At 39.7% G+C, this 21811-nt stretch overlaps 1 protein-coding gene across 4 annotated transcripts in view; it reads right to left on the minus strand.

The window, feature by feature from the left end:
* Positions 1 to 211: 211 nt before the first annotated feature.
* The window catches only part of LOC108715881 (cadherin EGF LAG seven-pass G-type receptor 3), a 153896-nt gene continuing 132296 nt past the window's right edge, over positions 212 to 21811 (minus strand). For 2 of the 4 annotated variants that reach the window (XM_018261406.2, XM_041561738.1), the window contains 11 exons: positions 21497 to 21671; positions 20756 to 20868; positions 19853 to 19932; positions 16371 to 16497; positions 10147 to 10260; positions 8634 to 8770; positions 8370 to 8476; positions 7692 to 7862; positions 6373 to 6567; positions 4768 to 5887; positions 212 to 3610 (listed from right to left, as the gene is read on the minus strand). In XM_018261406.2, coding sequence (XP_018116895.1) covers positions 3583 to 3610; positions 4768 to 5887; positions 6373 to 6567; positions 7692 to 7862; positions 8370 to 8476; positions 8634 to 8770; positions 10147 to 10260; positions 16371 to 16497; positions 19853 to 19932; positions 20756 to 20868; positions 21497 to 21671 — 2367 coding nt within the window. In that variant the 3' untranslated portion in view covers positions 212 to 3582. The remainder of the gene's footprint in view (positions 3611 to 4767; positions 5888 to 6372; positions 6568 to 7691; positions 7863 to 8369; positions 8477 to 8633; positions 8771 to 10146; positions 10261 to 16370; positions 16498 to 19852; positions 19933 to 20755; positions 20869 to 21496; positions 21672 to 21811) is intronic. The other 2 variants (XM_041561740.1, XM_041561739.1) reach the window with 2 other exon arrangements.

A 21811-nucleotide genomic window follows, 5' to 3' on the forward strand; every position in this document is an offset into this window, starting at 1 on the left:
AGTTCTTTGTTTTTCTGCTCTGTAGAGCAAAACCTCGATACTTTCCTACAGGTAACTCCCTTTTAAAAAGTCTATAAATGCTGTGATTACTTTGTTTGGGGTTCTGACTCTTTGTGAGTTCAGAATCCAGAGAGATTGTGTGAAATTTTTGTCTTTCTCCTCACAAGTGGTCTCCCCAACAGTTGTAATATATCTGCTCCTACAAGTCCCGAGTGTTTTTTTCTTATAATACCATATGTATATGAAAAGTTATGGACAATAATAAATTAAGAATTCTCTATTTTGGTTATAATTGAATAAAAACAATAAAAAAAAACCTTAAATAAAGGGTGCGCAAAAGCTGCTCATATATTATAATTAGTAGCTGTCATCAAAACAAAACACACACAATTTAACACTGTTTTCCCAAAGAATTGAACTGTGTTGCCTTTAAAAGATCCCCACATTCAGGCTTCTATGTCACTGTACTGTGATACATGGAAAAGTGGAGAGTGCAGCTCATGTAACACGTTATTGTTTTCTGATTTGTTCTAATATACAGAGTCATATCAAAATATAAAAAATAAAAAAATGTGTTCACTGTAATGGAAAAAAAGTGTAAAAAGAAAAGATATTCTATTTCCCTTTAATAATTTACAAAAATAAAAAAAAACACGACTTTTTTTGGTGAGAAACAGTTTGAATATTTATCAAAACACGAAAAGAGAAAGTCGCTTATAAATGAACCACAAAATGAAAATAAATAGGCAGTCGTATAAATATGCATAACAAATAGACTTTCCAGTTTCTTTTTATACATCCTGAAAAAATAATGTAAACATGTTTCGTCCATTCCCTCTGTTTCCGCGGATAACAGTTAAGAGTCAAGAACCGAACACACGCACACACCGCCATATGTTTGCGTGCGCATTGATATTCATACAAACACACACACTGACATATCGCACCATTTCTCTAACTGCATTAGTAAATGTTATTCAGATCATGTTTTTTTTTAGTAAAATCTGGATTTTCAGGTCAAAATTTTCATGTTTCAAAAGAGATCACAAACGCACATAGTTGACCCTAAAGAAAGATTTATTTCTAGAGGCAGATTTATCAAAATTACATTTAGTTCTAATTTTAAAAAACTTGAATATAGACCTATTTATGAAAAATCTCAAATTAACTCAACCAACAAATATACCCCGTAACTAATTCTTCCATTAAAATTTTTCTTTTATTCCAAATTCATATTAGTCATAGGCAGTCTATGACTTAGTACCAGAGGGTCTAAAACGCGTAAGGCAGAATACTGTGGGGGTCTGTATGCCTATTACTATTTTGATATGAATTTGGAATAAAAGAACCATTTTAATGGAAGAATTTACAACGGGATACTTTTTCTATTGTTGGTGAATGTGCCTGTGGTACTGGGGGCTGATTCCCGTTATCTATTGCCTTTTTTTGACTGGCCATTTACATCCCATTTTGTTAATTTTCTTATTCAAATTAACATAAAACCAGGAAAAATCAGCCCGAATGACACAGAATTTACCGACCATCATCAATGAAGACTGCTAAGTGTAAAATCTCGAAAATTTGAAATGAAAAATACATCTCATTGACTTTTACATAAACTCGCCAGCTTTGCGTGCCCAATTTTTTTTGCATTTAATATACGTCATGTTTTGGAAACTGGAATTTGCATTTTTTTCTTCAGCAGAAACCTCAAAGTGCAGTAAAAACTTGAATTTGGATAAATCTGCCCTTTGTTTCAGGTCACTTGCAGACGTTTGGGATATATTTTGGTCAATGCAATGGATCACTTGGATCAAGTATAGGTGGCCTTCAGTTCATGGGCTGTTTAGGGACAAAACAACTTTATTGTCCACTTGTTCAGCATGTAGAGAAATAGAAGAAGGTGGTGTCAGCCAAGGTTTAAATCTGTGAATTTCCCAAGCCCTACAGTTTTAAGTAAGGCATTTGTGATCACCATGGTTCATCTAGAGAGGCCTACAGTCATCAAATCGCCGTGAGTACTATCCACTTTTAAGACTTTACCAGGTTTTTGTAATATTCTGCTGACAAAATATTCCAGTACATTGATGGTTACATTGAAGGAGCAGCTGTTTGCATCTTCATCTTGGCAATATCAAAACATCAAAAGCAGCAAGTACAATATTTGAAACAAATAAGGTGGTTGTAATGTTGGACATGAATGGGGAGCACTCATTTCTGTAGCTATAGGAGAACAGTACAAATGGTAGGCACTGGAGAAGGAGGAGTCACTGTTACAACAGAATGAGGAAAAGAGGAGGATAAAGTGTTGAGTATGTGTATGTGAAGAAACTGTCAAAGGTTCACTATTTCCATGTAAAATTTTACAGTCCATACGGAGGACAGGGTAGTTTGAGAAACAAATGTGGGCTGTAGGAGTTTGAATTCATTTGGCCACTATATGAGGTAAGATGTCCATCACAGAGGGCAATATGGAGAATTCTGCAGTTTCCACACACTGCCTTTGGAAGCAGGTCAAGTATAAAATCTCCACCAAAAAATAATGTATTTGACGTATCATTAGCAAACCTACTTCCCCTGATGCTCAGAAGGTTGCCAACCCTATATTTATATGCATTGATACCTGGGCTGATGTTTTACTCAAGCCAGAAAAACTAGTGTAGATGTGATGGGTAAGTGGAAGCCATTCAGATGTTAGTCTACAACTAGACTGCCTGCCTGCACCTGCCTGCCATGATGTTTACAGATTATCACTGCTTCCTATGACAGTGAGCAGCTAAAGTCAGATGTACAGTTCAATGTTTTAAAGCACCAGCCAAAATTACTCATCTACAAGTGTAACTCTTTTACCACCACTCGCTACACCCCCCATTAGCAATCTGTGCTTAAAGAGGATGTTTACTTTTTAGTATGCTAAAACTATTTTGCAATTGAGGATGCTCTGTGGATTTTCAGTTTGATCAAAAAAACTGAAGACCAATTGCAAATTATCAGAATATCTACGTCACTTGAGTTCATGTGAACCCCCCTTTAAATCCAGATGTGAGAACAGACCTGCCCCCCATAACCTTGCAATCCAAGCATCACCAGATTTCATAAGATTTCACTTGAAATAACCCCAGAAAGAACAGCATCTGCATTGGAATGACAACGACAATAAAATCCGTAAAAATAAGGATAGAAATTTTTCTTTTAGCTCTGGTTACAAACGTACAAAATGTATAAAAAAAAGTCTACTCAGTTTATTCTGCCCTCACTCCCCCTGACGACAGTCTTTTGAAAAGGAATGTTTCACAGCAACGTTGTCCTTTGATTGGTAGACACAGTGCTGTTAGATCCACCGTAGCCGGTTCCCTCTGCCCGTCTCGCACCTCTGTATGAAGACTGTGTGTTCTCCTGCCACTTTCATGTGTTGTTGCTATAAGGAAATACCTGAGGTTCTTGATCTTCTTCAACTGCTTGGTCACCTTTTGTGGCAACTGGCCAGTGGACTGCAGACATCTGTTTGCCAATACTTTGTGGCACGCTGACATGCGCAGTTGACCACCGTGTCTTCCTTTCTTTTTGACCCAAGTGAGTTTTTCAGGAATGAGCATCATTCCTCACTAACCTTTCAAAAGAAACCCAAGTTTAGTAACATGTACCTTCTCATACCCTATATAATACCTTCTGCAGATTGTAATAGCTGCTATGCAACCAAGAAATGTCACTTATTGACCAAGCAACAGGCTCGATATGATGAGATTACGACCCTATTTCTTTAAAATTAAACATCTCTTAAACTATACATGTACCAAAGATAAAAATAGATAGCACACATGTGGACCATGGTGGTGTGTGCTTCTAAAGAGATGAATGGGAAGCCAGCATGGAAAGGTTTCTTCTGTTTGATCTATTTTGCAATCCAGGTTAATAAAGGTTGTAACAAGGAACAATGATGCTTAATTATTTACTCATTCCAGTTACACTTTAGATCAGTGATCCCCAACCAGTGGCTTGTGAGCACCATGTTGCTCTCCAACCCCTTGGATGTTGATCCCAGTGGCCTCAAACCAAGAGCTTATTTTTGAATTACTGACTTGGAGGCAAGTTTTTGTTGCATTAAAAACACACATTATGCCAAACAGACCCTCAAGTAGGTTGACAGTCCACATAGGGGTTACCAAATGGCCAATCACAGCACTTATTTGGCACCCCAAGAACCTTTTCATGCTAGTATTGCTCCCTAACTCATTTAGCATCTGAATGTTGCTCACGGGTTCAAAGGGTTGGGGATCCCTGCTTTAGATGACAGTAACCTGTTTCTGCTGATCCAGATAATTCCCTAGGTCCCTAAGTGACCACAAGCAGCAACACAGACCCTCTCAGTGTGTGGGAATAAGGAGAAGGTCTACCAGTAAAAGAAAGATGTGGATCTTCAGAGGCAGTTTCAGAGATTCCAGAGTGTTGAAATATTCATGAGCTGGCATAGAAAGCCTTTATGAATCTATAAAATCACATCTATGTGCATAGAACATGACTTTCATGATAAAAGCCATTAAAAAAAGTAAATTAACTTTAAAGAGACACAATTATCAATTGTTTTTTCAGAGAGGTAAAACATATTTATCTTATTATTTTTAAATTAATTCAGGTCTCATTGCAGTCTAACGTTCCATGATATCAACAATGATAAAATTGGTACAAATCAGCATGGATCCTAAATCTAATAAAATACAACCGTACTTTAGCATCGAACAGATAACTATGTCAGCCAATAACACTTACTCAGCATCTGCTGACATCTCCGAGATACTTTGCGATGTTGCAGAATGAGGTGTGGATGAGCATAGCACAGAGGGAGCTGAGGAATTCTGCACTGGAGGAGTCACTGTTTGCTGGGTTGAATTAGTAGTGGATGAAAGAACAGATGTATTAAATGAAGCAAGAATTGATGAAAGAATATCTAGCTGCTCGGTGGAAGGGTGACGACTGGGAACCGTTTCTAGAATTTCTCTTGAAGGTTGCCTCCTACAAAGAGGTTCAAGATTATCCCTCGAAGGGAGCCTTCTGGAGAGGGACTCTAAGTTTTCTCTTGATGGTTGCCTTCTAGAAAGAGGGTCTATATTATCCCTTAATTGATGTGTACTAGGCACTGTATTCAATTGTTCCCTGGAATTAGACCTTCTGGATATAAAGTCCAATTGTTCCCTTGAAGGTTGACGAGTTAATGCCAATTGGTCCCTTGATGGTTGTCTTCTAGACAGAACATCTAACTGTTCTCTAGATGCCTGTCTATTGAGTAAAGAGTCCATTTGCTCTCTAGATATTTGCTGATTTGGCAAAGTATTTACCCATTCCCTTACTGGTCCTTGATCAAGTTGTTCTTTTGATCCATATCCGCTGTGTAACGTCTCTAGATGCTCTCTAGAGCAATGTCTTTTAGGCATGGAATTCGCATGATCCATCCTATCATTTATGATATCTGACTGTTCTAGTTGTTCTCTAGATCCATGTCTGCTTGGTATACTTTCTAAATGTTCTCTAGACCCATGCCTGCTAGAAATTATATCTAAATGCTGTCTGGAACCATGCCTGCTTGGTATAGTGTCCAGCTGTTCCCTGGATCCATGCCTGCTGGGCACAGCTTCAAGCAGTTCTCTTGAATTATTTTGACTCAGCTGTTCTCTGGACATCTGCTTTCGCATTAACATATCAAGCTGTTCTCGGGAAGAGTATCTACTGGCTGGTTGCGACAAACTTCCAGTTCCAGAATACATTCTGCCATAAGAAGCTGCTGGAACCGCCCTGTGGCCCAAGGTGGAAGTTTTATACCACGATAATTCATTGGTCATTCTTCCAACAGATGCCAAACCTGGTGGGTACTGAAGTCGGTTTTTCAAAATACCTAAATGGAAATGAAATATTGTCACTTTTCTTTTCATTCATATGAAACCTAATTAAACAAAAATCTTTTTTTTGGACCTGTAGTTATCTAGTCAGTTCTATTTTATCTGCCAATTAAGAAGACTTTTTACTCCCCTTATCCTTAGAGTAAGATCCATTTCTATAAGATTTTCCATTTGCCTTGGCATATAGTATTCTATTATCCTTGCCTTCTGTAACCCAGCTTAGATTGTAACCTCTCTGTGAGAAGGGTTAATTGTCCTGCTTCTAATTAGTCTAAAAGAATTAACATACTATTTTTTGTTTCAGGATACAGATGTGACAACTTAGATGACTAAGAAAGACTTTGGAATTAACTGCCTTATTTCAAAGACTAAAGCAAGTGTTCTTTGAAACAGTATAAAATTAAAAATGAAAATATATTATTATTCAAGAACAATTTCTTCTTATGATCGTGCATGTGGTTTGAGGAGCCGGAATGCTTACCTTTCCTATGTCTGTGGGAATGTGTCAGTGAGTTCTCATCCCCGCTGGTCAGATCCGCCTGGTTGTTATTGGCAGCATCTTTGTTCTGGTCAAGCCCAAGTTTCCTCTCTGATCCCCATTTCTGCAGTGAATTGGGGTGAACCTCCGAATCCCCCAGGGCTGGCCAGTAAGACATGAGATCATTACCATCCACATCTGGCACAAGAACAAAATAATATAAACAATAATATCCATTTGCTAGTTTAGAAATACACCGGCTCCAGTGGCAAAACTATAAAGGCTTCCTCTATAGCCAACAAGAACCCCTCTCCTTCCCCCGCTGCTCTCTTACCTGCGACGGGAAAGCAGAGCCGTCAGCACAGGGCAGGTAGTGGGCGGAGTCTGTGTGAGGGAGTGGGCTGGCCAGGACAGGAAGTGGGCAGATGCAGGAAGTGGGTGGGAGGAACGGGAATGAAGTGCGCTGGGCCGCTCTGAAGATTTTTTTGCAGGGGGCCCCGTGCACTCTAGTCAGGCCACTGAACAGCACGATGTGCACAACCATGTGCTGTCACAGCGATCCCAATTAGTTATATAAAATAATCTGGCCTTAGAATGCTTAGATTCCAGGGGCTAGCTGCAGGTCATTTCACTCAAGACCTGCAGTGATTCGGCAATTGCTGAAGGCAATAAGCCTTGCACATTACCCAGGAGGCCGTAAATGTAGCCTTTTGAATCTTAATAAGACCGTATCAGTTGGACCTAATGGTGAACCCACCTGTTGCCCTCTCTTCATGTACGCTACGAAGCGGCTGAAGCAATGAGTTTCATTTCACAGACCTGCAATATGCTTGCAATATGCTTAGAACTATGGACCAGCTATATAAGTAGCCATACTCTAAGGCAGTGGTCCCCAACCAGTTGCTCATGAGCAACAAGTTGCTCATTAACACCTTGGATGTTGCTCCCAGTGGCCTCAAAGCAAGTGCTTATTTTTGAATTCCAGGCTTGGAGGCAAGTTTTGGTTGTATAAAAACCAGGTGTACTGCCAAACAGAGACTCATTTAGTCTGCCAGTCCACATAGGGACCACCAATTAGTCAATCACAGCCGTTATTTGGCACCCCTGGAACTTTGTCATGCTTCAGTTGCTCCCCAACTACCTTTACAATTGAATGAGGCTCATGGGTAAAAAAAAGTTGGGGACCCCTGCACTAAGGGGCATAATTATTACTGGTCAAAAACTGAGTTTGTGATAATCAACTGCAGAAAACACTAGTGAGTTCTTTAAGGCCACTTAAAATCTGGCAAACTACTCCTTTTTTGAAAAGTATTTCATGTTACCTTTAGGGTTGTGGTTGGTTGGGTGGGTAAGAAGCCTTTCACTGTGTGCTGCCTTTTTGAACTGGCGATGGAATCGGCCACGCGGGCGGAAATTTTCTTCACTCTCTGATGAAGGGATGGATAGACTGCGCTCCTCATCCAGAGAGTCACTGTCCGAGTCAGAATCCTGACCTGAGTGTCGAATATAAGACAGAGATTGTATTATCTGACTGGTAGAAGACCAATGAGGCTCACTAATGAGCTAGACATCAACCATTCTGATATTGTCTCCAATAGTAGCACCAGTTGACCTACTATATAACCAATAAGCAACCTGAACAATCCCAGTGCTTCAAGGGAACACAAACAGCTCACTGTTCAAACTAGGCCTTTAAGGATCTTAACATTGTCTCTAGAAAGATAGCATCTGCAATGTCAAAAGTTGCCTTTATTGGAATATTATAGAGAAATCTAGTTTTATCATGACACAAGTAGGACAAATGGGGCTAGTTTGTTAGTCAGCAGCTCTGATAAAATGTGTGTATCTATAGACCTGTATCATGACGATTTTTAATTAGGAGGGGGGAATAGCACAGAAAGCCATGGCACCAATAATAACAGGATTACCTGAACACCCTGGTGCCATGTAGCTTTTATGTACCTAACTGCTAGTGCTGTGCTATGGTTTTGTTATCTCACCTCCAGCATCTCGGTGGAACATGGCCACATCTAGGTCTGTAGGGCCCGAATGTTGGCTCCGCACACTCTGAGCTGCAGCTGAACCCTGGCGAGGGGCTTTATTATCCCTGAGATAAGGCAGAAAAGCAAAGAAAATAAATAGTTAGCACCGCAAGTGGGTAAGAAAATCACGGTGTGAGAAAGTGACATAGAAAGTGATTATAGTATAATTCATATCCTGGTGTGAGCTTGACGTGATTGATACTATAATTTAGCCTGTTGTACCTCAGGTAGGGTCTGTGACTGGAGTGGGTCCGGGCTGACCGTACGCTGCTCACGGAGGACACAGTGGAAGCTCCTAATGTAATTCGGATGAGACCACTCTCTTCAAACAGGGCGGTGTTGTTATATGCATTTGGACCCTAAGAGCAACACAGTAAATCAATTACTTGAGCATATATAACATTTGTTCATATATAAACCTGTAGCTGTAAAGGGGAACACAAAGGTCTTTAAGTTTCACTTTTAGAATGGTAATCTAAGTCAATACAAAATCATTATTACAGTTCTATAGCTCCTAAGCTTCCTATCCTCCTACCTCAACCTAGTATCAAGTAACATACGTGCAGCTGTGGGGGCTGTCACCCCCATACTGAATGCAAATCACAACAGGAATCATATTTTTATACAGGTATGGGATCCGTTAGCCGGAAACCCGATATCCAGAAAGCTCCGAATTACAGAAAGGCCATCTCCCATAGACTCCATTATAATTAAATAATCTAATGTTTAAAAAATGATTCCCTTTTTCTCTGTAATAATAAAACAGTCGCTTGTACTTGAGCCCAACTAAAATATAATTAATCCTTATTGGAAGCAGAACCAGCCTATTGGGTTTATTTCATGTTTACATGATTTTCTAGTAGACTTAAGGTATGAAGATCCAAATTATGGAAAGATTCATTATCCAGAAAGTCTTGGGTCCCGAGGATTCTGGATAATAGGTCCAATACCTGTACCATCTTTATCCGAGCAATGTATGCAGTATGTTTAGGATTCATAGATCCAATGAGCATGAATTAAGCACAGATATAACGCACAACAAAAGAACAGGGCTATCCGGCACTTAGAGGAATCCGAAGGGCCAATAATATCAGTTAAAAAGTTAAGTCTTTATTGGTCATAATTAAAAGTATAAATGAATCTCTATAGGCCCTATGTGTTTTGTACCTGCAAGGTACTTAGTCATGGGCTTTTTAACTTTTTATATATATTATTCATATATATATATATATATATATATATATATATATATATATATATATATATATATATATATATATATATATATATATATTATTTGCCCTGTGGATTCCTCTGAATACCGGATAGCCCTGTTATTTGGCTGTGCGTTATATCTGTGTGTAACTCACTCAGCGTTTTGGATTGGTGCTCCCTGAAGCTGGGGGTCTGGGGCTGATACACCTGAACCACATGATCTACTTGGTGGAGCACCGTTTATATTATTTTCATTGTATAAAACACAGATATGCCAATAAGATCACTGCACAAAATGCATAATGAACGGTGAATTAGCCCCAGGCATGCCAGTAAGATCACTGCGCAATATGGTTAATGTACTGTAAATTAACCCCAGTCATGCCAGAAAAACCGCTACACAAAATGGATATTGAGCAGTGAATTAACCTGAGATATGCCAGTACATTCAGTGCACAAAATGTCTTCACTGACTTTTTCAATAAGATTGAAAACTTTTCTCAGGTAATTGCTACTTTACCTGAGCCTGCCTGGATATTTCTTCTCCTTGACCTTTTTTGCCAAGACAGACCACTTTCCAAGCTTCTTGGACCTCTTCGTTCAGCATACAGAACAGAACCAGCACAGCCAGACCCTACAGATGAAAGACACCCAGCAAGAGACATTTTAATTCCAAGTAGGGTTTAAAGTGGAAGTAAAGTCTAAAATAGAATAAGGCTAGAAAAACTGTATTTTGTATACTAAATATAAAAATGGACTTACTGCACCACAAGCCTAATCAAACAAATGATTTATGCTTTCAAAGTTGGCCACAGGGGGTCCCCATCTTATAACTTTTTTATACATCTTTGCAAGACCAAGACTGTGCACATGCTCAGTGTGGTCTGGGCTGCTTAGGGATCACCATAAATTATCAAAACAGCACAAGTCAAATAACATCTGCCAGAAGCCGATACAACAAGACTGATTAACAATCAGTATATACCGACTGCACTGGGTCCTGTGTTGTCATGTAATCTAATGTCTATTTTATAGTTTTTGTATTGTTTAATACAAACTTTCTCCAACTCTGCAGAACCAGTGGCTGCAGCAAAATAATACTCCAAATAGTATCCCAGTTTATCTGTTAAAATCTGGCTCCATGATCTTTGTCCCTGCAGCTGGAGTTGGAAACAGTAAAGGGGATGTAAAGGCAAAAATAAAATCCAATACAAATCTCTACACAGTCACTGACTGCTCTACAGGGAAACAAACAAAGCTGCTTGAGTTCTGCATGGCGGGGAAGTAAGGCAGGGGCTCCCCCTGCTGTTCATAAGTATGATTGTTTCCCTGCAGAGCAGTTAGGGACCGTGTCCTATCCATAGCAGTAAATGAAGGGAGAATTTCACTGCATACAGTCAGGTTTCTTATAAAAACAGTACACATTTTTTAATTAAAGTATATTGGAGATTGGTTTCTTTTTCATTGAAGAAAGTAAAAATGGGATTTTGTTTTTTTTTTGCCTTTACATGCCCTTTAAGGTATGAAGATCCTACTTATGGAAAAATCTGTTATCTGGAAAATCCCAGGTCATGAGAATTCTAGATAACAGGTCCCACACCTGTACCACTAAAATTCGACCTTTAAAGGGATGGTTCACCTTTTTAGTTAACTTTTAGTATGTTATAGAAAGGCTAATTCTAAGCAACTTTTCAGTTGGCATTTATTTTTCCTATTTAATATTTTTTTGTAATGATTTTTCTAGCTTTCAGTTTGGGGGGGGGTTCGAATATCACTCTCTACATCATACTAGAAGTTTATTTAAAGGAGAACAACCCCTTTAATAAATAGGCCTCCAAATGTCATTACAGTATTTTTTAGCTTTAATTATAATGGGTTGAGGATAATAGATTTCATACATGTTCTTTAAGGCAAGAAGCAGGGCCAGGCCCAAGTAGTACTGTCTGTCCCATGGGGCCAATTTATTAAGGGCAAGGCCAGACGTGGCGTTTTTGTGGTGGTTTTAAAAAAGAACAGCCATTCTTTGTGCATAAACTGCACTACCAGTGAAACTAATGGAAAACGCACTATGGCAATTCACACAGGGCGCTTGCAAGCTGAAATCCTCCAGAGGACGCCAGTATTGGTGTTTTTTAGCAGAAACACCAGTATGTCAAGAAACTACCAAATCAATAGACTCTATGGGATCTGCAGGTTTGAAACCACACTTTGCGTAAATACGCAGCGTATTCCAAATTCTCAATGAGAACAATGAAAACAATGAGAATTGCATGTTGGGAAAAGAATCCTATGTGCTGAAAAACGCATGTAGTTTCAGTAGCGTATTTACGCCTGGCTGTCCTTTTTTAAAAACGCAACGTAAAAACGATGCAAAAATGCCATGTCTGGCCTTGCCCCTAGCCTTGACTTTTTCAGATCAGGTTTTTTGATGTCAAAATCCGAAAACGTTGCCGGGAAAAAAAGTGTGACTTTTTCGGGATTTATTATGTCACAATTCCGAATATAAAAACACTCCAGAAAAACACTGTCAAAATCATGTAGAAGTCAATGGCAGATGTCCCTTTTACCTCTAAAACCACAAATCGAAGAAAGATCTGCCATTGACTTCTACATGATTTTGACAGTTTTCATCTGGAGTTGCGACTTTTCCCATTGGTGCTTTTTTAGTGCTGATTTTTAATAAATTTCATGACATTCAAAGTGAGTTTAGTTGCGGTTTAAAAAACCTTGAAAACCATGAAAATGAGACTGCTGATAAATAGGCCACTAAATATAACACAACTGTCACCATGTGAGCCTAGTGTCTCCCCAGTGTCGGACTGGAACACCAGGGGCCCACCCAAATACCTTAGACCAGGGGCCCACTCTCTGTACTATATTCTTCCTCTCCTCACTCAACCTCCAGTCTCCTAGTCTCTTTGTTTACATACCATAATCTATTATTCCATCTATTTAGGCTCTTTGTTCTCATAGAATGGCCATGAAATAGGCCAACATTGAGCAGCATGAGGGCCCACTGACACCTTTGCCCACCGGGAGTTTTCAGGTATCCCGGTGGGCCAGTCCGACACTGTGTCTCCCCACTATAGGTAATAGTTCCCAGTATTATTGTCTACTGCTGCTCTACAGGGCCCACTATGTGTGTCGTCATGAATGATATATATTTATGCAATTTTTTTGTTCAACCCACTGAATTAAAGCTGAAAGTCTGCAGTTGAACTGCATCTGAGTTGTTTTATTTAAAGGGATACGGTCATGGGAAAAAACATTTTTTTCCAAAATGAATTAGTTAATAGTGCTGCTCCAGCAGAATTCTGCACTGAAATCCATTTCTCAAAAGAGCAAACAGATTTTTTTATATTCAATTTTGAAATCTGACATGGGGCTAGACATATTGTCAATTTCCCAGCTGCCCCAAGTCATGTGACTTGTGCTCTGATAAACTTCAATCACTCTTTACTGCTGTACTGCAAGTTGGAGTGATATCACCCCCTCCCTTCCCCCCAGCAGCCAAACAAAAGAACAATGGGAAGGTAATGAGATAACAGCTCCCTAACATAAGATAACAGCTGCCTGGTAGATATAAGAACAGCACTCAATAGTAAAAACCCATGTCCCACTGAGACACATTCAGTTACATTGAGAAGGAAAAACAGCAGCCTGCCAGAAAGCATTTCTCTCCTAAAGTGCAGGCACAAGTCACATGACTGGGGGCAGCTGGGAAATTTACAAAATGTCTAGCTCCAAAATTGAATATAAAAAAAAAAAATCTGTTTGCTCTTTTGAGAAATGGGTTTCAGTGCAGAATTCTACTGGAGCAGCACTATTAACTGATGTGTTTTGAAACATGTTTTCCGATGATAGGATCCCTTTAAAATTCATTGTGGTAATGAACAGAACCAAAATTAGAAAAAAAGTTGTCTCTGTCCAAATATTTATGGACCTAACTGTAGATCCCAATACTGTATATGGCTTCCTCCAGTGTTGACTGAATTAACTGAATTAAGCCTATAACGAATTCTGCTAAGGTAGTGACTTTCTCTAATGCAATACTTTAGTGTGACATTTAGTAGGACTGTAAATGAGGATTTTCCGTAAATCAGGATCCTGACAGCTCAGGGATTAATAAACAACAGAAGTCTCAGCTACCCGGAGGCGTATGGAGCACAGAATGATAGAACACAAGCACCACACTGGTTTGTTAGAGTCAGAGCCGCAGGCCGGGCCAGTTGTACTATTACATAAGATACAGAAGCAGTAACCCACTCTGAAAGTCAATGTTCTAGCAACTAGCATTATATTCTGGGAAAAGCTGTAAATGATCGATGGTAATGATATGTACTATAACCCATGAGAACTGAGAACATCTATTCTGGAATTGACGGGTCCCTTGTGCTTTCTTATTTCCACCAAAGGGATAATATCATCGTAAAATGTCAATTTCTATTAAATTTGTATATGTTTCTTCTTAACACTGGGCAATTTTTCCGGTGCTGTATTCTTGGAACTCTATCATTCAAGTTCTGAACTGGGCGTCATGAGATTCTTGACGAAGAAATAAATAGCACAATATAATCCCCTTGGAATATGGCAACAGTGCAACATGATCTGCTTCTGTAAAATACTCTCAAGAACCTCAACAGTATGACAAGTCTCAAGAACCTCAGCGGTTTGAAAAGCAAGCCTTATGGCTTCCACAACATGCTCTTCCATCCGTATGGATCCAGCACATGGTAACAGTAGGTTGAAGGTATCCATTGGTTTTCTCCAAATGTAAAAAGCCCCAAGATGCAGGGGAAACAGTGAATCATCAGATTATATTACTTGCATGAGATTGACCAGGTTTTTTTGCACCTTATGCATAGTTAAAGCGAATTTATTTCATCGTCAATAAAGTAAATATTACATTGCTCCAAATGATGTTGTAGTAGAGGTGTTAGATTGCCTAAAGGGATTGTGCACCTTTAAATTAACTTTTAGAGATAGAGAGTGATATTCTGGGGCAATTGGTTTTCATTTTTTATTATTTGTGATTTTTTCAGTTTTTTAATTCAGCAGCTCTCCAGTTTGCAATTTCAGATATCCAGTTGCTAGAGTCCAAATGATCCTAGCAACCATGAATTGAATTATTAGGTTTGGAATATAAATAGAAGAGGGCCTGAATAGAAAGAGGAGTAAGAAAAAGCAGTAAAAACTATAAATAGTTACAGAGCATTTGTTTTCTGGATAGGGTGACCCCCGTTTGAAACTGAAGGAAAAGCAAATAGTAAAAAAAGTATTAGAAAAAAAATAATAATGAAGACCAATTGAAAGGTTGCCTAGAATTGGCCATGCTATAACATAATGAAAGGTAACTTAAAGGTGAACCACCCATTTGATATGTTGCGTGTGTTGGTCTTGATACATACAGTTTCTGTCCTGCAAAATATTCCAGCTTTATGGAGCTCCTAATGTACCGTTTCAAAAAGGTGTAGTGATATAAACCATGGGGTTAATATAAGAAGCTTCATTTACAAATACTATGACCACAAGTTCAGGATTCTTTTGTGCTCCTTAGGATTCATCTATGAGGCATGTGCACAAGTGGGATTTCATTGCAGGCTCCACTTCAATTACTCACTAACTTGGGCCTCATGGGCCCTCTATACCTCCTGGGCCCTCTATACCTCCTGGGCCCTCTATATCTCCTGCAGCCACAGGGTCTGTTTCCTCTGTAGTTACACCCCTTCCTACTTGTATTAATAACTCCCATGTGCCACACCCTTCCTACCTGCACACCCTGTATCTACAGGAAGGTGCATATTCCTGTACTTTATTCTGGGACCGCACTGAGCTGCACCTTCAGGTGAAAACCACAGGACAGAATGTAATGAGTGACAAACATAGCACCGTGCATCCATTTTTTTTGCACTAGAGATGCACCAAATCCACTATTTTGGATTCGGCCGAACCCCCGAATCCTTTGTGAAAGATTCGGCCCGAATAACGAACGAATCCTAATTCGCATATGCAAATTAGGGGTGGGAAGGGAAAAACATCTTAGACGTCCTTGTTTTGTGACAAAAAGTCACATGATTTCACTCCCCGCCCCTAATTTGCATATGCAAATTAGGATTTGGTTTCGGTTCGGCCATGAAGAAGGATTCGCCCGAATCCTGCTGAAAAAGGCCGAATCCCGAACCGAATCCTGGATTCGGTGCATCCCTACTTTGCACCATGTGTCTTACAAATAAGACCTCTAGTCTCTGACCATTGTCATAGAATTGTTCTATTATAATAATATCTGAAATATCAGAAATAATATAGGACAGAACAACTAAATGTGATTAAATTAGGATGCACCAAATCCAGGATTCGGTTCGGAATTCGGCCAGAATTTGGCCTTTTTCAGTAGGATTCGGATTCGGCCAAATCCTTCTGCCCGGCCGAACCGAATCCTTATTTGCATATGCAAATGAGTGGCTGGGAGGGAAATAGCGTGACTTTTGATGAAGTAAAAAATGTTTCCCCCTTCCCAACCCTAATTTGCATATGCAAATTAGGGTTCGGATTCGGTATTCCGCCAAATCTTTGGAGAGGGATTCGGGAGTTCGGCTGAAGCCAAAATAGTGGATTCGGTGCATCCCTAGATTAAATCAAGTTTTCCCAAAATCTTTTATGTTTTCTACTTTATCGCTACCCAGTGCTTATGTCAGCCCTTTGGGAAAGAATGTTCTAGAAGAATCCAGTATGAAAGAGTTTTACCTGCCAGCAGCAGAGGATAACATAGAGGTAGTGAAAGGCCAGGACACTGTTATTCACAGCCAAAAGCCCGAATAACCAAGTAATGCTGATAAACAGGAGGAGAATGAAGGAGCTGCGGATAGTCATGCTAAACAGAGAGAGGAAGAAGCACACAAAAGGGAAAAGGAATTAACATTACCAGAAATTTAAGAGAGAGGGAGAACGAGAACATACATATTTCTATATACATGTTCATACATGGGGCTGCCATACCTTTTGCTTAAGCAACAAAGACATAATCCAATGGCTGTAAATAAATGGTCACATAAGAGAGTTATCTAGGGAATTTGTGGACCTCCAATAGGCAACAGGATTCTGGAAGTTATAGTTCAGCAACAGCTGGAGGGCCGCTGGCTACCTACTTAGTCAAGAGTGACCAACTTAAAGGATAAGTAAACCTTAAAAATAAGTGATTGTAAAATTGATGAGGGATTAGAAACATTTCTCAAATCTTTTCTAAGCAGAGGAACATCAGAGCAGCCTCTTTCTTTCTCCTGACAACTTCCTTGACTACTTGGTGGTCAGACTGGTCAGAAAATGACCAGCAGGTGGCGCTGTTGTATCAAAATTCATTCATATTAACAATACATGTATCCTTTAATATCTTGGAATAAAAAATAAATAAATACTGAATATACATTGCAAAAGTTCTTAGAATAGCACTCAAATCAATTTTACATTCACTTATTTTTAAGGTTTACTTATCCTTTAAGAGTGCCCTACTTGGAGGACCTATTTCCAGAAGGCAACTCCAGGCTGAAAAGAAATTAAACTAATGAAAAACCATTGGAGGTTATTGGGGGTACAAATATGGAAGGTATAAAAGATGAGGTTTAGGGATGAAAAGAAGGAGTGAAGGAGCTGCAACTCTCACTACACACAATGTCTATTAGCCATGAACAAAGCATGAGTCTTTTCAATTTAATGTGGTGACTTTCACTAATTGTTCAGTTTAACGAGATAATAAAAAGGGGCTGAAACTATGCATTAGGGAAACTGTGCGTTAGGGACAGTTGAAGTCATAAATTTTAATAAAGCTGCCAAAGGGAAGCCAGACAGCGGGGGTTACAGGGATTATAAGAAGTTAATTGGAGGAATGTATATAGTCTTGTAGTAGACAGCTGAGCCCAATTTATCGAAGCACACCAATCCCACCACAGTCCTCATATCTTTACACTCCTATAGATCTTGTGTAAATGCTTCAGAGAACAGAATGGTGATCATTGAACCCACCACTCACTAGAGGGCAATGGAGATCATGTTATGGAAAATCAGGAATACAGGATCGTAAATCAGAGTGCAGAATAATTTATCTGCAGAATGAACCAGGCAAGCCGCTATATCCAGCATTGCATCTGAATTGTGATGTCCTGGCTGTACCTAAAAGTGAGTAGAGCTGCTACAGCTGCTGAATTCACTTATCAATGCAAATACAAGTCTACATGATAATAAGGAACGCACCATCTAAAGAAGAAGTAGATGTTTTTTCCTAATATGGTTGGGTGGAAGCAGGGCAGCCATCAGGGGGGGACAGTTGTAGGGGGCCCGAGGGTAAGGGGGGCCCGGCCACGCCACACTTACTTGATTAGTCGGGCCCCCCAACTTTCTGAGAGCTGCTGACTTTGGGAAGGCATGGACGTTTAAGGGGCCCGGTCCACCAATTTTCTCATAATGTGGGTGGGGGCCCTGGCCACCAATTTTGGCCACCAATTTTTTTTTCTCATGTGGGCTCCTAGCCACCAATATTTTTTAATGGGGGGCCCTGGCCACAAATGTTTTTTTATGGGGGGCCCTGACCACCAATATCTTTTTATTTTTTATTAATGTGGGAAACCTAGCCACCAATATTTTTTTTGTTTTTTTACTGTGTGGTGGGGGGCGGACCTGTAGGTGGAGCTTGTGGTGGGTGCAGCCCAGGGGGCCCAGGAAATTTTGTCGTATGGGGCCCGCGATTTCTGATGGCGGTCCTGGGTGGAAGGAGCTGGATCACCACCCATACCACCAGGGTCGGACTGGGAGGCATGGGGCCCACCGGGGCTACTGCCCCAGGGCCCCCTCCAGCCGCCACTGCCGCTCCGGAGTGCTGCAGGGGGGCTAGTGCGCATGCGCACAAACGCGGTGCCGCGTTTGTGCGCATGCGCACGGCGCCGCGTTTGTGCGCATGCGCAGCCATTGTATTCTACCGCGACCCCAAACAAAGTGGGGTCGCGCCGCCCCACTAAGTAGCGGATCTGGGCCGGCGGGGCCCACAAGAGCCCGGGGCCCACCGGGGTTTTTCCCGGTGTCCCGCCGGCCCAGTCCGACACTGCATACCACTAAGGTTTTCTACAGGGACCATATACCATTAATGATGTCAGTATTGATAAACTTAAAACTCTATATGCAGGGGGGCCTCTATACAAGGAATGTAAAAAGACAAAAGATCATCAATATTTCTGTCCTAAACCAATCCAAAGCCCAATAAGAGTAGTGGCCATTAATTAATAGACTATGGTATCAAATATAATTTAGAGCAGATGAGTTAATATGGGAAGCTCAGTTGAAAAGAGTTAGAAGTTTAATGGAATTCCAAATAGGAATGCTTTAATTAGAAAACTGACTTTACTACTCTGTAGTTCAAAGCTATCCAGATGGAGACCTGCATGCCTGAGACTATCCTTTCTATGCATATTTATGGGCCTGGGCTTTTCAGTCCCCATATAGTTCTTCTGGGCAGCATCATTAATTTAAAGTTTACTAGCTAAAAGTTTATTTTAAATGTGATTAACAATAAAAAAAAAATAATAAACTCTAATATTAAAGTTTAATTTAAACATGAAAAGGTTCACACCACTTTCCTCTTTTAGGGCCAGATAAAAAATAAGAAGTACACAATTAATTATATACTTTAGTCAGGCACTATTAAATAAACATATATTTGCTACAGTCTAGACGGAAGCATCTAAGACCAAAAATAGACTAAGGGGGTAATTTATCAAGGTCAAGTATTTGTAACATAAAAATCAGATCTGTCCGAATGGACCTTATTTATCATTAAAAAAGTCCCAAAAAATTGGGTCGGGCAAAATCTGATAACTTCAAAGCTTTGTCCAAAAAGTACAAATTTTTCAGCAAATACTACGAATTTTTCTGACTTCTTGGTCCAAAATCCCCGAAATTATTGGATATCAGTACTGACAGCAGCACAGACACTGGGACCTTCCCCATTGACTTATACAGGACTTTTAAAACCATCAGGCTTTAATAAATTCCAAAAAATGTGTAGTTTTTTTTTTTGTCCGAAAACTACGAATTATTTGAATTTCGGATATTCGGAGCATAATAAATAACCCCCTAAATGTAGAAGACTGCTTAGTGATTGGTTCTTCGGGTTCTGCTCGTCACCAATGAAATTCCTGTTCTGTAAATACAGTAAAGGATAATCATTTTGGAAAGATACTTACAGAACTGTATTCTTCTTGGTTTCCTTTTGTCCCGGGGAGTACAACATCTTGGCCACCATGAGGAACATAACTCCATTTAGCTGAAATTCAATATGGACAACACATAAGCACTTTAGGAAATAAAAGAAATTGCCATTGAAAGTATAGAACAAACCCTGTGATGCAACTGACAAAAACAACATCCCACCGCAGCAGCTACAGAAAATTCTCTAGAGAAACAGTATCTTCAGAAAGATTATTTCATGGAAGGCCCTGCAGGAGAGTTAAAAGGATATTATACACTTTGGGGAATGATGGGATTTTTGCATAGGGAAATCACAATATAATTGTTTGGCTGCTGGGGGGGGGAGGGAGGGGGTGATATCACTCCAACTTGCAGTACAGCAGTAAAGAATGATTGAAGTTTATCAGAGCACAAGTCACATGACTTGGGGCAGCTGGGAAATTGACAATATGTCTAGCCCCATGTCAGATTTCAAAATTGAATATAAAAAAATCTGCTCTTTTGAGACATGGATTTCAGTGCAGAATTCTGCTGGAGCAGCACTATTAACTGATTCATTTTGGGGAAAAAAAGAATTCCCATGACAGTATCCCTTTAAAGTATCTAGTTTAAGCCAAGGTTCAAGAATATCCAGAATGTTTATTGCTGTACTCTCCCATTGGCTGGCTAAAAGCTCCAAAATACACATTCAGAATTAAATGAAGGTATCTACTGAACAGGGATAAAGTAATAACACTTATAAATGTTCCCCAGTTGTAGTAACCAAAAGCAAATAACTGCTCTTGGAAAACAAACACCTGCTTGGTTGCTATTAGTTACTAGACCTGAGAAAAACTTGGCTCCTTTTAAATAGCACTGAACGACCACAACCCTATTTGTTTTTTTAAATATATATTTACCACAATAACAATCGCAATGGGGCCAGCAAAACTCCATACTAGTTTATCGTAGCTCGATATCCAACAGAAATCTGGATTTCCAAAGCCTTCTGGATCCAACCCTACTGCCAGACCTGGGAAAAAAGAAAATGGCAGCAAATTTACCAACAACAATGCCTCAAAAGCTTGGAACTGTAAGACTTAGCTTGATAAACAATCCTAAGGCAAAATATCAATAACCATTATTTTGTTGAGGGCTACCATAAGGGAAGGACAAAATAAGAACAGGTATTGGACCTATTATCTGGAATCATCGGGACCTGGGGCTTTCCGAATAACAGGTCTTTCCGTAATTTGGATCTTCACACCTTAAGACTACTAGAAAATCATATAAACATAAAATACACCCAATAGGCTGGTTTTGCTTCCAATAAGGATTAATTATATCTTAGTTGGGATCAAGTACAAGCAACTGTTTTCTTACTACAGAGAAAAAGGGAATCATTTTTAAAATTTTGGATTATTTGATTATAATGGAGTCTATGAGAGACGGCCTTTCCGTAATTCGGAACTTTCTGGATAACGGGTTTTTGGATAATGGATCCCATACCTGTACTGCTCTGGGAACCCAGCACACACACACAAACATATATATATAAAATATATATTCTGTTGTGAAGCTAGAAATTTTCCGATTTTCCAGTTCAACCCGAGCAGTAAGCCATACAATGGAAATAAATATCACTTTGAAGCTATACGTACCAGTGACAATGGCTGGAACACCCCAGCCAATGGCAAAGTAGAACCTCATGGGACCAAAGTTGACGTTCCTGACCTCTGTCTGCATGCGGTAAATATGGAGGCCTTCCACAAACAGCCAGGCAAATGTTGAGAGGAAGAAATAGTGCAGCAGGATGGCTATCACAGTGCAAAGAAACTGGGAAGAGAAGGAAAGGGAACAAGTTTAAAGTTGCATCGAATATTCTAAAGCCTTTTAATGAAACAGACAATTGGGGTTGTTACACTCACCTTGGCTATGCCTAGTTATTCCAATCACCAAAAACTAATCTGTCTACA

Source organism: Xenopus laevis, chromosome 4S, assembly GCF_017654675.1.
Source record: "Xenopus laevis strain J_2021 chromosome 4S, Xenopus_laevis_v10.1, whole genome shotgun sequence".
In the NCBI taxonomy this organism is placed as follows: Eukaryota; Metazoa; Chordata; class Amphibia; order Anura; family Pipidae; genus Xenopus; species Xenopus laevis.